General features: G+C 41.2%; 1 protein-coding gene across 7 annotated transcripts in view; it reads left to right on the plus strand.

Annotated features, from left to right (window-relative positions):
• The window catches only part of scn8aa (sodium channel, voltage gated, type VIII, alpha subunit a), a 45172-nt gene extending 28324 nt beyond the window's left edge, over positions 1–16848 (plus strand). For all 7 annotated transcript variants that reach the window (XM_069141234.1, XM_069141236.1, XM_069141239.1 and 4 more), the window contains 7 exons: positions 4487–4609; positions 9356–9640; positions 10041–10094; positions 10650–10787; positions 10872–10976; positions 11077–11347; positions 11443–16848. In XM_069141234.1, the coding sequence (XP_068997335.1) occupies positions 4487–4609; positions 9356–9640; positions 10041–10094; positions 10650–10787; positions 10872–10976; positions 11077–11347; positions 11443–12602 (2136 nt within the window). In that variant the 3' untranslated portion in view covers positions 12603–16848. The remainder of the gene's footprint in view (positions 1–4486; positions 4610–9355; positions 9641–10040; positions 10095–10649; positions 10788–10871; positions 10977–11076; positions 11348–11442) is intronic.
• The last annotated feature ends 7 nt before the right edge of the window (positions 16849–16855 follow it).

Genomic DNA, 16855 nt, shown 5'->3' on the forward strand with positions numbered 1-16855 from the left:
GTCCAATAGCAACACACTGATACAAAGACTCCTACAGTCTCTTAAACAGCAGCTAATGCGTCGATAATGTAACAATTTGTCTTTTGCTTTCTAAAGATTGCTATGAACCACATTATATGCACTATATATACTATATAGATACAGCAAATAATATATTTATTATTCAATTTATGTGTTGCCCCTATTGTTGTAAATTGGGTGTGGTTAGGTTTGAAAGGTCAGGTTATTAATTGAATATCTGCTCCATGCCTTGCATTAGGTGAGAGGGCATGTTGTTTATCAATGAAAAAAAAAAACATTCCTTTATTCACTCATGCTGTAAGGACAGTGTTTTACAAGGCTGCAGTCTGTCCATATTAAGTACAAACATGCCTTGGTCACCTTTTACAAGTTCATCAGGCAACCGTATTTAACTTTTTTATTTGGTTGATCACTCTGACATGCTTGAATATGTACGATAGATATCTGCTTCTGAATGAAAACACTATTTGTGATGCACTACAAGCAAGAAACAGCTTGTCCCCCTGTTTTATTGTTTTAAGACATAATTAATCAGATGAAGTAATTGGAAACTGAATGCGCAGCTATTTAGGCATGGCTGCCAACACTAATAAGAATTAAACAATCAATAACTGGACTTATTGATTAGTCAACTATATTCAAGTCGTGCTCAGAGCAATGGGAAGTGTCAAAGATGTGTTTCTGTAAAGCTGTCTCTGCCTGTGTTTCTGACCTCTAAGATGTTTGATATGTGCCTTTGTCCTCTCTCTCTGTGTACTGCTCTGCTCCTTGTGTCATTCAAGACTGAAAGTCCAGAATGGGGATTCTTTAGTCTATTCTCTGGCAGCTACACATGTGGCCAATTTATTTGGCCTATTTTTAATCTGACATGGATGAAGTAGTGATGTTGTTGAGATGAACAACGTGGAGAAGAAATAAGGGAATAATTTTGAATGCGAGATTCTGAAAGCGTTTTCATTTTGATTACTGTGCCTTGAGTGTCAGATTTGGATAGAATAAGAATTTCCCTGACTTCTGACTTTCTCCTTGAACTAACCACCTCTCCGCAGTGTCCAACACCTCAGCCAATACCTGTGAATGGACTCCTCTATCAATGGCCACTGGCTGCCATATCGATTTGCTATAAGCTTCTATTATTCAGACCCCCTGGAGCAAAGATGCATGTGTTATATCCTATAGAATATAATGTAATTGAATATAAATCAATAATGCATTTTAGAGGCATGCATTCATTTATACATTTTAGAGTATGTACAGCTTTAACATATAACAACTTTATATAGAAACAACCATCACGGCTATTTTAATTAAATATTTTTAAGGTTGACACATACAGCATGGATAGACCTCTTATCGATTATATTCACCCCACACTGTACTGATTCTGGTTATTGCCACCGTAGACTCCCTCGCTGTAGGTCTGTTGTCCAGTGCGGGGGTTTTCCCAAGTTGTGAATACAAAGAGTGGCGTCCCTCTTCCCCTCTTTCCCTGTACTCCTTTCATTCCCTCTTGGAAGTGTAACCTCAGGAATGTGGTGATATTGTGCTGAGATGTAATGATGGTGGGTGACAGGCAGCCAGCGGTAAGTTTTGTCTTCACTAGCGCTCCCCCTTAAAAAACAAAACAAAAAAACAACAAGTTGTGTTCGATGAGTCTGGGCTGTGTTGTGGCCTTACTGTGCCTCTGCTGTCCTGTGTTGTGGGGTGAAACCATTGCCATGGACTCAGAAAGGGGGCGCACCATCATTAGACCGGCCTGTATTTCTCTCGGAGTGTGGATGTGCCTGACTCTATGTATGAGTGTTTTCCTCCTCATTTCCCTCTTATTGTATCTTTCTGTTTTCCATTTTCTTTGTGTCTTCCTGATTTTCATTATAAGAATGTTTTTGTATTTTATTATGTGTTTGTTATGTCAGGGGCAAGAAATGCAATGTTAAGCAACATTTGAAGTCAGCTTGCAGCAGCAGCATCATCTTCATTACATAACTCCACCTGAAGTTCACAAAGGAAAGACTGATATTTAATATTTTTCTCAGGCTGTACGAATTAGAATCCTTATTTATCTTAAATTATTGATTTAAGTAATGAGAGAATAGTTAGGGTAGGCAGTTCTTGACAGTGATACCGTGGTCTGTGAGCATGAGGCTACTAGGTGTCATACTCCATTCATCTTTGTTTTTCACTCAGATTATTGTCATTGTTTTGTTGTGTTTTTCCCTTTGTTTTTTGTTTGCTTTATTTCTGTTTGGTTTGTGCTGTCGTCATCATGGGATCACAGCCCCAGATGTCATTGGCCTTGCCTTGCAGAGCACTGTGAGAAGGACGTTGAGACACTGAGGCCGCTACTACACAGCTGGCCTAGCGGGGGGGCCCGAGGCCAGGCACCCCAAAGGGGGGCCCTCCAAGGGGTCAGGCTGAAGGTGACAATTACCCCAAACACTGTAGTGTAGATCAAGGCAAAATCTTTATTTTACTGTCTCCCCAACAGAACAGCTGCTAACTTATTCAAGAGGCAAGGTTAATAATTTAAATAGGTTTGTGCCAAAGAGTAAGTACTTAGAGAAATGTCAACAAAATCTAAATAAAAGCCCCGTCCAGGACATCTTGGACTCCATGTTCCAACTGTATCTAACATTTACAGTTAGAAGACAGTCTAAATCCATGCTAACACTCTTCCCGCTGCTCTCTCCATAGTTTTGATGGATTCCACTTTAAAAGGGTTTAAATGCAATGATCTCTTGTAGTCTGTGTTGATAATGGCATCAGTCAAAATGAAGATTTTGCCTGTTACAATCCTCCCTCCGTGATTTTGATAAGCTTTGGATGTTGTGTACTTCTTGCGGTGAGTTTGACCGGTTGGTGTCGGTGGCTGGTTGGAGGTGCTTTCACACGTGTTTACTGTTGATATTTATCCTTATTTGTAAGGAACTGGCACTCCCCCTGTCTTAGTCCTTCCAGCAGCCAGACCAAGAAAGTTGCAGTTAGGAAAAAAAAAAAGACTTCCCGAGGACAGAGCTCCTGTGGTCATGTAGATATACTGAAACAAATTTGTTTCTATTTGACAAAATTTAAAAACTTTGAGTGTATTTCTAATACAGCTGCCTGCTGCTGCATTTTGCATCTTGAATAATCTGCATTCAGCCGAAGATTCCTTCGTCGAAATGCCTCCCTGTGCTGCACACAGCCTGTAATGGCGACTTAGGACACTTTAAGGTGACTTCATCAATGCGAAGTCAATCCTGCACTTCTCACCACCCCTCAAAGAACATTAGTGCAGCTTGTTGACCACAATTCCCGTTGTCCATTTCCTCCTTGGTTAATGATGTGTTAAGCTTAGATCAGCTTTACAGCTCAGATCTACAGGGGACTCCCAGTTACCAAACTCAAGCCACTCTGTCTAAATTTCCCATTGATTTATTACTGCAATAAGAGTTCATGGATACATGGATATAAATGCAATGAGCAAATCTGAGGAGTTAGTGAGTGTTTCAACCAACGGTAATTTCTTTGGCTGCAGCATTACCTTGGTGGCTGCTGCTTGACATGATAAGGGGCTGCACCAGTTTCTTTGAGATTGTGTGCTGCTATTGTTAACCGTTGTTAACTGTGTGTAACTCGACTGTACTCTGTATTTTTTGTCCTTTCAGTGCCATCCAGTGCTAATAACTATATCCGGTGTGCCCTTAATCGCCATCCCTGTCTCTTGTGTGTGTGGTCCATGTGACTGTGGTTCTCCTGTTTGACTCTGAAAATGCTGTTTGACAAAATGATTTGATGCCTGAGAAAGAAATGACACACTTGTACATGTTTACTTGTATTCTTTCTCTTAGGTTCCATTAGTTTGTCTGTCTTAAATTATATGGGATTTTATGCCTCAGCCCAAGAGCGACATGGAGAGACAATGTTAGAGGGGCAAGGGTAAGGCTCTCAAGTCTGTTGGGTTTTTATCAGCTTCTACAGGGTAACCTCTCTCCTTCCCTCCCTCCCCAAATCCTCTTCCTTTGCTCTATCAGTCCCTTCGCTTGTGTCTTTACTAAATCATGTAGCACTCTTTTCTGCCTAATTTACCCTCTATTTGAGTCTTATGTCTCTCTCTCTCTCTCTCTCTCTCGCTCTCTCTCTCTCTCGCTCTCTCTGTCTCTCTCTCTCTCTCTCAACCACAAATTTCTTTGCAGGTACAAAGGACTTTTCACATCTCGTCAACTGCCCCAAAATAACAGACAAATGATCCCTATGGCCTACTTCTACTAAAAATACTACACACATAAAACCTATACTAAACACTGATCTTCTCTCTCAGTGTATATACATGTATAAATGCAATATTATACATGCATATACATGCATAGATTTATGTGTGTATGTCAAGCAACTCTCCGCCTATACCAGGGCCGTCTCTCTTCCCTAGTGAATATTCTCACTTCTAACAGTTTGGAACCTCTTTTGCTTCTCTGTTTTTGTGTAGGTGTCTATAGTCAGCCTTGTAGCTAATGCGCTGGGCTACTCCGATCTAGGGCCCATTAAATCACTCAGGACACTAAGGGCCTTGAGACCCCTCAGAGCCTTGTCACGTTTTGAAGGGATGAGGGTAAGATCCAAAGCTAAGCAGCTGATCCTTCCGCATGCCCATTCAACAGTTTAAAGCATGCTAGAACTGATCTAAAAACAAATTAAGAGGACAAAAAAACTCCAAAAATATTGGGGGATTGTTTTTTTAAAAACCAGGAAATGAAAGCAAAATTATTTTTTTTTTAAAAATCACCTTTCCATGCGCAATCCTGTACCATGCCGTTGTTAGAGCAAAATAATAAGTCATGATGCAGCTGGGAGACTGAGTAAAGTAACTGTAAAGTTGTATTACCGGCAGAATAACAGATTTCAATTGAATTTCTCAAACAAAAACAAATTCATCTGTTTGATAATAAAAATGACCCAAAGAGCAACAGAAATATTTTTCACAAAGCTGCCTCATCACATAAGTGACAAACTACAAGTTCTGATTACCTCATTTTACTTTGTTTCTTCTTGATTGGCCAAAGTGAATGTGAAATTGGTCAAAGCTAACCAAACTTACATACCATCTCATAGAGCATTCAAATCAACAATTAGCTGTTCATTTGTCCTGATTCTCAACCACTGCTTTCAATTGAGACCCCCCCCCCCCCCCCCGTCCCTCCATCTCCCTTCCCTCCCCTCCATATGACCCCCCTCCTCCCATAACCTCCCCCTCCCCAGCTCGCACTGCATCACACTCAATGCATCTGGCAACGAGAACAACCAGCAGGAACCGGGGAGCTGCAGGACACCTAAACCTCTGTCTTACCAGTCACACCAAAAGTGTGCCTGCAGGGCGGCTGCCAAACAACCACTCGGAGGAATCTGTCTTATTTGTAAGAGAACACAGAATTGGTTTACAGAGCTGGAAAGACTCGAAGCGACAGTGCCTCTGGTTGCTTCAGCCGTCTCTCCCTAAAATACACAGATCTGATTGGTCGTCTCTGTGACTGGTGGTAGCGATAGGTTGCACCTGGTTGTTGTCACCTGTAGTCCCTTCTGGCTCTCTCTCTTTCTCTGTCTCCCGATCTCATCCTTCTTTACCTCTTGCTACTCTTGGACCGGTTGCTTTGTCTTCTAGTTTGAGTTTCTCCTCTTCACCTCAGATTCCCCACTTCCTCCTCCTCCTCAGCCCCACATGTGCAGCACCCACCCCACCCTTCTTTCCTCCCCTCCTTCTCCTCCACACCCTCCTTATCCCTCCACTATTCACTCCACCTCGACCCGGTTCAGCTAGGCTGGATCGCTGGAGGATCACCACACTCTCTCCTGCTTGTCCAGGATCTTTTTGCATCAGGGACTGAGACAGAAACCACACACTCACAGTGTTGTGGCTTTGGGAGGAATGTATTTGTTAAGCTTCTGCCAGTGTCAGCACTTTGGGTTGTACCATCTGACCAGGTGTTCTGCTAACAGTCCATTCTGGTGGCAGGTTATTAATGTAAATCTTTCACAACATCATCCATATTAAACACCATAATCCGTTTTAATGCCTTCCTTTGGGAATGCAGGCAGAAGCTTAGTAAATATGCTAGGCTGCCATTTCACATAAGGCATTACTGCTGTCATGTCATGGCACCACATACAGTAGCACATACAGCAGGCCCTGGCTTCCTGTTGCCTTCCACTCCCACAGGAAGTGAAACTGGGAGGCAACTATGGACCCAGTTAAACTCTGGCTTTGGAGTTCTGGGCGGGCGGTGACCCATAGGTTGACTAGCACTGCAGCGTTCGGACAACACTCTCAACCCTAGACAGACAATGTGTCGCCCCTCTTTAGCACGTCCCAAAAATGACAGACCGGCAGTGTAGGAAAGCCTGTGTAATCATCTAGCAGGTGGATTGGATCTTTAAATTTGACTCATTCATACCAGATATCCAGCAACTAAAATATGATCCTGCTGCAGATGAGCAGACATCGATGGTTTTAGTCCCTGGATAGGCTTTATGGATGCTGTCACGAACGTTTCACTGAAATTTTGTGGTGATAATTTTGGGCGAGACCTGTCAATCACATATCATGGCACATTTGCTTCATTAAAGTGTAATAATGCCAATACCAATGCCCCTATGAATGAACTCATTCACTGGGTGTATGTGGTAAGAGAGGCGAGGGTGGCCCAGTAACGCAAAGGGAAACAAACTGAGGAATTTGATCCTGCTGTATAAATTTTGACTATGTCTATGTTCATCAATTGAGTTGCCATTTTGTTTGGACTGAAAATGGAAAATTTGAGGTCAAAGCAATAAATAAATGAATAGGGAAGTACATGAATGGAGAGATGACACCGTATGAAAGAGATTCTGGAGAGTTAGAAATGATGAGAACTTTTGCATCCTCACTGGTTGGGTCCTACGGCACGATACATCGCTAAAGTCTCAGCGCAACTCAACAGTGCTGAGTGAACAGTGCAGCTTCAATTGGACACATTGCACTGCTTAACATGCAATGGTTATGGGCTGTTCTGACTTTGTACTTTGCTCTCTCTTTCTCTTTATGCTGCTTTCTTATCTCAGTCCTAGTTTTTTGAGCAATGCATTGTACAGGAATGGCACCATCTCTAGCTGTTTTTCTACAGTTTCGGTAAATCTGCCTTTCTCCTGACGAACCTGTTGAAGTTACACAAAAAGAATTTGAAATGATGATAATCTGGCAACTTTAGCTTTGCCAGCTATTGAATGCTTTAATCATTATGGGGCTTCTGAACCCCAGTTTCTAACACGTATTATCATACAAGTGTTGGTGTCTCACCTCAGTCACATTGAGTTGTAGATATTTGTCAGACACCCAAACAAACCACGAAAATATCAGAATGGCTCATAAGATGCACAAGCAAGCAGAGCTTTGGCCATGATCTCTTTAGCCGCTATCTCTCTATCCACACGTTTCTCTATTTATTTATTTATTTATGTATTGATTTGAGCGGTTCTTGAGATTGCACAATGCTATGTAACACGCATGTATTATAAATGCCGATGCACATTATGCATTTTTGAAAGCCATTTTCCCTCTTTCTGAGAATGCTTTCCACACAGCATGGCCTAATTCTTTTTTTTTTTAAACACTGGATTTTTGAAAGCGGTTAAATTGTAGCTCAGATGAAGCAAAGAGTCATTCTCTCAGGGAGTGCACTGGTACCACTGAGGGAGAAAGACCTCAAACTGGTTTTAGTCCTTTAATTATAATTGAAAAGTATCGCCCGAAGCCATTTTCTTATAGCATTTTATATTTGACAAAATATTTTAACAGTGTGTCCTTTGTTGCCCACGTGTGAAGTTTATGATTCCACGTTCAGCAAGAGTCAGCCTGTGAAGGTCGTGCACACGCTGAGAGAATCCTGCTCTAGAGCTCCTCCCCGTCTGTTTGTAACGAGGAGGGAATATGGCTCCACAAAACGAGTCTGTCAAAGACATGCATGCTCAGCTGTCTGCCTGAGAGCTGCTGGTCTGCCTGCCTAACACTAGTAGTGAGCGGTTCACTATGTGCTGAGCTTATTACTGGCAATGATAAAGTTACGGATAGGGTCGCTAGACAGGCCTAGATTTTGGCGGGTGGGGGTGGGTGAGGTACTACTTACATTTTTCTACTGCTTTAATGTTATAGTGTTTGATCTGGGCTAGTTAGGGAAAAGAGTCAGCTATATTAAAACTATTGACTGTCTAACGTTGGAGTGGTAAGAGTGAACACTTCATACTGGTATGGCAAGAACTTCTGATCAATTTTTTTACTGACATCATAAGCTTAATGATGTAAACATGTAGAAACATACACACAACTATTTTTGTCCAGGTTATCAGTCCAAATATTAAAAACTATATTTCTCACAACACTGTCAAAGGGTGCTATTATTACCTACTGTTTATATCAGTATTTTAAGATTTATATTTATGTTATAATTAATATATTCATATTTGAAATAATAAAGGGAATATTTTGTGAGTTTTTGAAAAGTTAAAGCTTTAAAAAACAGCCACTAAGAAGCACTGTGTGTGTGTGTGTGTGTGTGTGTGTGTGTGTGTGTGTGTGTGTGTGTGTGTGTGTGTGTAACTTTATGAAATTAATATTAGGATAAATGTATGTAGTAAAGTGCACAATTAATGTTAAAATAATTTACAATGTTTATTTTTTTGTGATATGATTTCTTATAGCAACTGTTATGCCGTTTTTTCTGCAACACTGTTAGTTTCGTACCCCACACGCAAAATGAATGACGTGCCATATACACAACATAACAAACTACCATATGAAACATAAAGTAGTGGAAAAAATTGTTTTATCTAAAAATATTAATTGTACATTTTACATTTAAATGTGATTCGTATAGACTTTTATATGGGTGTTTGCCTTGAATCGTGTGTGTGTGTGTGTGTGTGTGTGCGTGTGTGCGCGTGTGCGTGCGCGTGTGCGCGTGTGCGTGCACGCTTAAGTGTCCGTGAAGCAGTTCTAGCTGCATGCTTCGACAGATCAAAGAGCATCTCAGAGTCACATCAGTGCTGCTCTAATTAGACCGGGACTGTTACAGCTTTCCTTACCATTAATTGTCCACACTTCGGTATGCACATCACAGCAGTGTGCGGTGCTTAGTTTCATCTACATGAAGTCATAGTAGAGCTGAACGGCAGGTCTTAACACCACCTGCAAAAAACAGTTAAATAGGACTATTAAGTCATAAGTGTACCGCCATAACAGTATGCAGTGTCTTATTAGAGGGGTTGAATGAACTGTGTTGGTTTCGTGGTTCTCACACTGTCATATCCTGTCTTCCCTGGTCTGGTCTAGGTGGTAGTCAACGCCTTGGTGGGTGCCATCCCTTCCATTATGAATGTGTTGCTGGTTTGCCTCATCTTTTGGCTGATTTTCAGTATCATGGGGGTCAATCTGTTTGCGGGCAAGTACTACTACTGTTTCAATCAGACATCAGAGGAATACTTTCCCGTCGACGTGGTCAACAACAAGACCCAGTGTGAGGCACTCATTAAACAAAACTTTACCGAGGTCAGGTGGAAGAACGTCAAAATCAACTTTGACAATGTGGGCGCCGGCTACCTCGCCCTGCTGCAAGTGGTGAGAGCGTCGCCCCTCGTCTCCTCCCCTGACTCCCATTTCCTGTTTCACGCTAACTTGGTTTCTTTTCTCATTTTCCTTTGCACTTTTGTTTTCTTGCTTTTCTCTCTGTGCTTCACCTGGAGGTGTGTTGTTGCTTCAAACTCCATTTGTTTTTTGCTTTCACAGCACGATGATGATGCCTATTGTTCGTGTTCATTGCGTACGTTAGTATGTTTCTCCATGCCCTTTTTTCGTCCACTTGTTTCTTTCCATGCACAAGCTATACCACAGGACATGCATCAGTTTCGGTTTGAGTTTGAGTATTCTTTGAGGATTGCCATAATTTCAATTTATAGCTTCCTTTGTATAATTTTATTAGTTTATACAAATGTATTTGATTATGTCTTTCTTTTAAAAGGCAACATTCAAAGGCTGGATGGACATTATGTATGCTGCTGTGGATTCCAGAGAGGTATATTCATGGATTCTTTGATAAGTATTGTTGTGCTGATTTAAATATATCTCGCTGTATGACAGACTATGAACCACAGACCTTGAAAGAAAAATTCAACAATGTGGAAAATAGGTTTATTCCCATTCTTGCCAAGAGTTAGACAAGCTTGTTAAACAGTAAGAATGAAATTACTGCCAGCTAACCAGATAACTTATATTAGCCAAAAAACTCTACCATTTCTTGCTTGGGAAGGCCAAGAAATATTTTGGCACATAGCCGCCTGTAAAACAGCAAATTTCTATTTTGAAAACGTTGGTTGTTGTATAGATTAAACAAATGAGTTTACTCTAAACTTTTGAAGTGCTGGTGGCCAGGCGAGCTGTTTCCCCCTGTTTTTTAGTATTTATGTTAAGTTAAGCAATCTGGCCACAGACAGTAGCCTCGATACAGCATTGGTTTGTATTTTTTCATCTAACTCTTGGCAAGAGTGTAAATAATCATATTTCCCTAAATGTTGATCTGTTCCTTTAAATTGTGTTAATAAAATATGACACTATTGTTCCCTCCTTCAAGGTTGAAGACCAGCCCGACTATGAAGTCAACATCTACATGTACATCTACTTTGTCGTCTTCATTATATTCGGCTCCTTCTTCACCCTCAACCTCTTCATTGGTGTGATCATCGACAACTTCAACCAGCAGAAGAAAAAGATAAGAGCTGTTCTGTCTCAGATTTTGCTCAATGTATTAAGTGCTGCAATATGATTATAACCAAATCTTTGTTTATCCCTTTACTTTGGAGGTCAGGATATCTTCATGACAGAGGAACAGAAGAAGTACTACAATGCCATGAAAAAACTGGGGTCCAAAAAGCCTCAAAAACCTATTCCTCGACCACAGGTTTGTTTTTTTCTTCTGGTTAGTTGTTCAGATGAATCAACATGTGATTTTGTTTTTTTGAAGCAGATTTCATTCCTCTTCGTGTCCTCTCGCCCGGTAGAACAAGATCCAGGGGATGGTGTTTGACTTTGTGACACAGCAAGTCTTTGACATCTCCATCATGATACTGATCTGCCTCAACATGGTCACTATGATGGTGGAAACGGACGATCAGTCAGATGAAACAGAAAACGTCCTCTACTGGGTCAACTTCATCTTTATTGTCGTCTTCACTACAGAGTTCTTGCTGAAGCTCTTTGCCCTTCGCCACTATTACTTCACCAATGGTTGGAATATCTTCGATGTGGTGGTGGTCATCCTGTCTATTGTTGGTGAGTGAGGGAGGTGGGAGACATGAGTTTGGGAGGTCACTTCTAGAAACCAGTCTTATTCTGATTGTATTCTCTTCCTCTCTTCCTTCCCTCAGGTATGTTCTTGGCTGACATCATTGAGAAGTACTTTGTGTCACCAACCCTGTTCAGGGTGATCAGGTTGGCTCGTATTGGCCGTATTCTTCGTCTGATCAAAGGAGCTAAGGGTATCCGGACTTTACTCTTTGCCCTGATGATGTCACTGCCAGCTCTGTTCAATATCGGCCTCCTGCTCTTCCTTGTCATGTTCATCTTCTCCATCTTCGGCATGTCTAACTTTGGCTATGTAAAACATGGAGCGGGGATTGATGACTTGTACAACTTTGAGACCTTCGGCAACAGCATGATTATCCTGTTCATGATCACCACGTCAGCTGGCTGGGACGGCTTGCTGCTGCCGATCCTCAACTACCCACCAGACTGCGATCCCAACTTAGAGAACCCTGGGACCAACGTAAAGGGCAACTGTGGTAACCCCTCAGTGGGAATATTCTTTTTCGTCATGTATATCATCATTTCTTTCCTGATCGTGGTTAACATGTACATCGCCATCATCCTGGAGAACTTCAGCGTGGCCACGGAGGAAAGTGCTGATCCCCTCAGTGAGGATGACTTTGAGACCTTCTATGAGATCTGGGAGAAGTTTGATCCCACTGCCTCACAGTTCATTACTTTTGCCAAGCTGACTGACTTTGCAGACGCATTGGAGCACCCACTTCGTGTGCCAAAGCCCAACACCATAGAACTAATCGCCATGGACATGCCCATGGTGAGTGGCGATCGCATTCACTGCCTCGACATCCTGTTTGCCTTCACAAAGCGTGTGCTGGGTGACAGTGGCGAGTTGGACATGCTGAGGCAGCAGATGGAGGAGCGCTTCGTGGCAGCCAACCCATCTAAGGTTTCGTATGAACCCATCACCACCACCCTCCGCCGCAAACAGGAGGATGTCTCTGCCAGAATTATCCAGAATGCCTACCGCATTCACCTCATCAGGCAGGGCATCATCTTCAAGCGGCACACTTTTACCAACAATAAGCTTGAGAACGGTGGGACCAACCAAGAGAAGAAGGAGAGCACCCCATCCACAGCCTCTCTCCCATCTTATGATAGCGTGACCAAACCTGACAAGGAGAAGCAGGACGAAAACAAGGAGGAGTGGGCCAGGAAAGAGAAAGACAAAAACCAAAAAGATGAGTGGGAATCCAAGTGTTAGGATTCAGTGACTTTCAAAATCCAAGAAAACACAGCGAAATGAGACTCTGAACCCAAACCCAACAAATGTAGAAAAATTGATCATTTGCAAGTAAGAAAGAAAAAAAAAAAAAAAAAAAAAAAAAAAAAATGTTTACATACTCAAATACTACTGAGGCAATGTGGTTTCCTATGTCGTCAAAGACAGCTGAACCAAACACAATCAGTTTACCGCGGAACTTTTGCTGCATAGAGACCAAGTTCATAGAAATGAGGAAAAAATACAAAATGAAAAACAATGACTCAGTGTGCTGGCCAAGGCACACATTTCTTTGGGGACCAACTGCCAAGGCACAGAAATCTCTGCTAGATGAATGGAGAATTGCAAAATCCCTGCCACCACCAAGTGTGGAACCCCACAGCACTGCTCCAATGCTACGGGACTGGATCATACAGATCCCAATAGAACTGTATTAGCAGTCTAAGGAGTGTCTGTACCACTACGTTTACCATCTTTATCAAGAAGAAAACAATAATCAACCAAGCAAGTTTTGTGATGAAGGAAACACTAGCGAGGGAGGGGGAAACCCAGAACCGTAGACAACAATTTTGTTTGTTTGTTTGTGCTGAGTGTACTTGCATCTTTACATTATTTGAGCAGCAAAAAAAAGATAACATTTAGCCCATGTCACTGGTCTTTTCATCTTCTCTTTGTTATACTGACATTGAAAAATACATTTTCTACATGGGCTTTCACACTGACCGGGTCGGGGGTCGTCAGTCATTGTTTTGATTTGGGCTGAAGGAGACTTGCTCAGACCGAGTTCCAGATAAATAATAATTATTGTGCTTGTTCAATGCATAGAAATGACTTGCATGAAGGCATGTTTTGATCAGGAATCATGCATGAGTAATCATAGTCCACAAGACACTAATTCTCAGACCACTGCAGTGGCTTGACTATAAGTTTGAGGCTGTCCACTGGGAAAATTATAAGAACTATTCACAGAAAATGAAGATTTTGGATAATGACAAATAGAATATTGGGGGAATGATATTCGTAAGATCCTGCCCTTCACTGGTTTTTGCTTTTCAAATGACAGATCGTTGAATTCAGCCCCTAATCAAAATTTCAGGTGAATGAAAGATGTAAGCGCTCAGAGGCAACGTCTCAGTAGGGTCAGCCGACAACACAAAACAGAAAAAGGTTTTTTTTTGCTGCTCTGAATGTTAAAAGCATAGAAAGAGTGTGGAGTGTATGATTATTAGGAAGCAGAATATCCTCACGTTGAGGATGCACAGATTTGGAGGGCCATGTCAGTAGTCCTGACCCAAATCTGGGGCTTACATCTCTTTGTTTACTAACATCCATCTGACAGTCACTTTTTTTACTTACCTGTGGTCCCTGTTATGGCAATGAGAGCAGGTGATGTTTCACGCCAAGGAATCCATATCTGGCACCAGTAAGGGTCCAGTGTGCTCAAGTGTCGATAAGCATCCCCTCTACTGCTGTAGGTACTGCAGAGGGGACGGAAATATGCTCTTAGTTTTTCGTTCTTTTCTTTTTGGTGTTTTTATTTTAGGCCGGAGGGAGAACTCAAAACTGCATTTAGGTAAATACATTGGACAGTACTTTTCCTGATTCATTTAATTAAAGTTCCTCTTTTGTACTCTGTCAAGTTGTCCTCATCAGAATTTCCCAGTGAGGGATGTCTTGGGCAGTGCTTTTCAGACAAATTGAGTTGCCAACTTTAGGAAAAAGCCTTGAAGTCCTTCTCTGATGTCCTTGTGATGCAATCATTCTTCGAAAAAAAAAAAAAAAAAAGGCTTTGATCAGTGAGAGTGACACTGACCATCTGATACAGCAGAGTTAGCAGAGAATTATCACAAGGACATGCCTCGTCGTGCCTCGCATGTATGGAAGGTGGGTAGCCATGAAGGGCTCCTGGTTTGGACTGTAGAACTATATGGATTCTGTCCGGTGTTTCAGGGAGGTGGATGGGTGATAATTAACATATATAGGTTTATGTGTATATGCGGACCAATAAATAGGTAGAGCGCCTCCCTTCAGGGTTTTTGACTGACTGCCATGAGAACAAAAGAGAAATGCAGGAGCAGAAGAAGAGGATAGTGCTTTGGTCTGAGTCAGAGTGCTGAAAGTCCCATGTTTGTCAGTGTATCATTGTGCTTTTGTGGGACCTCTTAAACACTGTGTGGTGTTGGACCCGGCTCGCACCATCTTTTCACATACTTGCAGGCTTTCAAATGCTGTCACCTGCTTCAAAAATTACTAGCCAGAGATGGAGGTAGAAATGCTAACACTTGCCGAGAAAAAAACCCATCAGCGAGCCTCACAGCTATGTTGTACAATAAGCTTTGTGGGTGTTTTTAATAAAAAAATAAAAAATAAACAACTGAGGCTTTTGTCAAGTGCTAGACAAGACACAACTGCCTCCATAGGTGTTCTGCCATTTTTTTTCTACGCAGGAGTGATGGTCCTATTTATAAGTGGATGACTGGACATAAATCTGGCATCCATTGTCACACCACTAATGCCATTTGGTGTGTTTAACACTGCCTGTACCAGAATCCCCTGGACAACAATAACTGAGGTCTGTTTACAATATGAGGTCTCCGAATCAGTTTGGCTGCTGCACACTGAAACCAAATACATTCCCAATGAGAACCACAGGAGGAGTGAGTAACATCATCCAATTTACCCATGTTCATCTTGGATGTAATGTTTTAGAATAATACATTCACACGTACAAAAAAATAAAAATTAAAAAAATTAAAAAAAATAAAGAAAACACAAAAACATATATATGTACAGTGCAGGCTATGATGTAAATGGCACAATTGCTGAAAAAGAATGAACTTTTTGAGAGAAACTATAAATATTGTATTATATTCTTTTATTTTACTGGCATGCTTTGTTGTGTTTTTTGTAAATACGGATTTTAAAAATGTTACTACTAATAATCAAAAAATGAATAATAACAATAATATAGAATGGCTTCCAGCTATGCCCTTTGTCACATTTGTTACCTTTTGGATTTTTTGAGACACTTTTCACTTTGTTGACGGAAATTGAATGAAATATAGATATTATATAATACAAAAGATATATACATGTATACATATATGTCTATATGTATATACATAAAACAGAAGAACACTGTTTGTCACATTTGATTTATGTGCAACACGTTCAGTGGATGTCTAAAACCGGTTGTTTCCAGCACCCTTCTATGTCGCTCATGTGCGATGTTACTGGATGTAGCCTGATCATGACAAAAGGATAATGTTACCAGCACATTTCTCACTTAACTGTCATGTCTGTCACCTTCAGAGTATACAAGGACACAACCACAGTCACAGACACAAACACACAAAGGTGACTCTCCTCACTGCCCACCAACTTTTACCAGTGATCTCTTCCCAGCGGACGTCAGCTGGTGTGACTGACTGCCTCGTATACCCCGATACGGTACCTACCCCAGGGACTTTTTTTTCCCCATGCCCACACATCAGTGCCATTACAGCTCAACACGCATACAATCATGTACTTGCTTCTCATCCTCGCATTTCTTTTGTTGAATGGTTTGTTTCTGGTGTTCCACTCAATGGCATGTGCCTTTTTTTCTGCTTTTTCTGCGAATTTGGATGTTAATGCCACACTAAAAAAAAAAAAATAAATAATAAAAAAAAAGGAACAAAAAAGTAAAAAAAAAAAAAAAAACATGTTTCCAAACTGTGGAGGGTGGGGGTTCAGGGGTGAGCACAACATTAATCAGGGACGTTGAGTCAGAAATACTGCCGGAGGATCATCCAGACACCCCACTTCATCTTAATATTCAACAGTGTGTGATGTTAACAGAAAGACTGCTAACTCAAAAATGTCCTGTTCTTAGTGCTATGCGTGTCACCCACTTGGCTTGTGAAAAAGCAGCTTGCCTTCTATATTTTGGTTTTATTTCTTCTATATTTCCGTTTCCATCTGAAATTTATTTTTGTATCAATATTTGATTATAGGACTCATTCTTTTTTAGCATGGTTTATTATGGGCGTTTTTTCTTTTTCGCTGAAAATTAAAAAGTGCTTTTCAAACTGTTGTTATCATTTGAGACCGTGATAAAAGAGGATATACAGTACAATATGATGGTGTGTTGCACAACCACTTGGACTCTTGGTAAGAATATATGAAAGATTGTCTTCATTTGAGCACGAACCTTTTTATTACCAATAAAGCAGCCTTCCAGTTACAACTTGTGT

Source organism: Embiotoca jacksoni, unplaced genomic scaffold (genome assembly GCF_022577435.1).
Source record: "Embiotoca jacksoni isolate LCO1_2020_lvr unplaced genomic scaffold, fEmbJac1.0.p SCAF_9, whole genome shotgun sequence".
Classification (NCBI taxonomy): Eukaryota; Metazoa; Chordata; class Actinopteri; family Embiotocidae; genus Embiotoca; species Embiotoca jacksoni.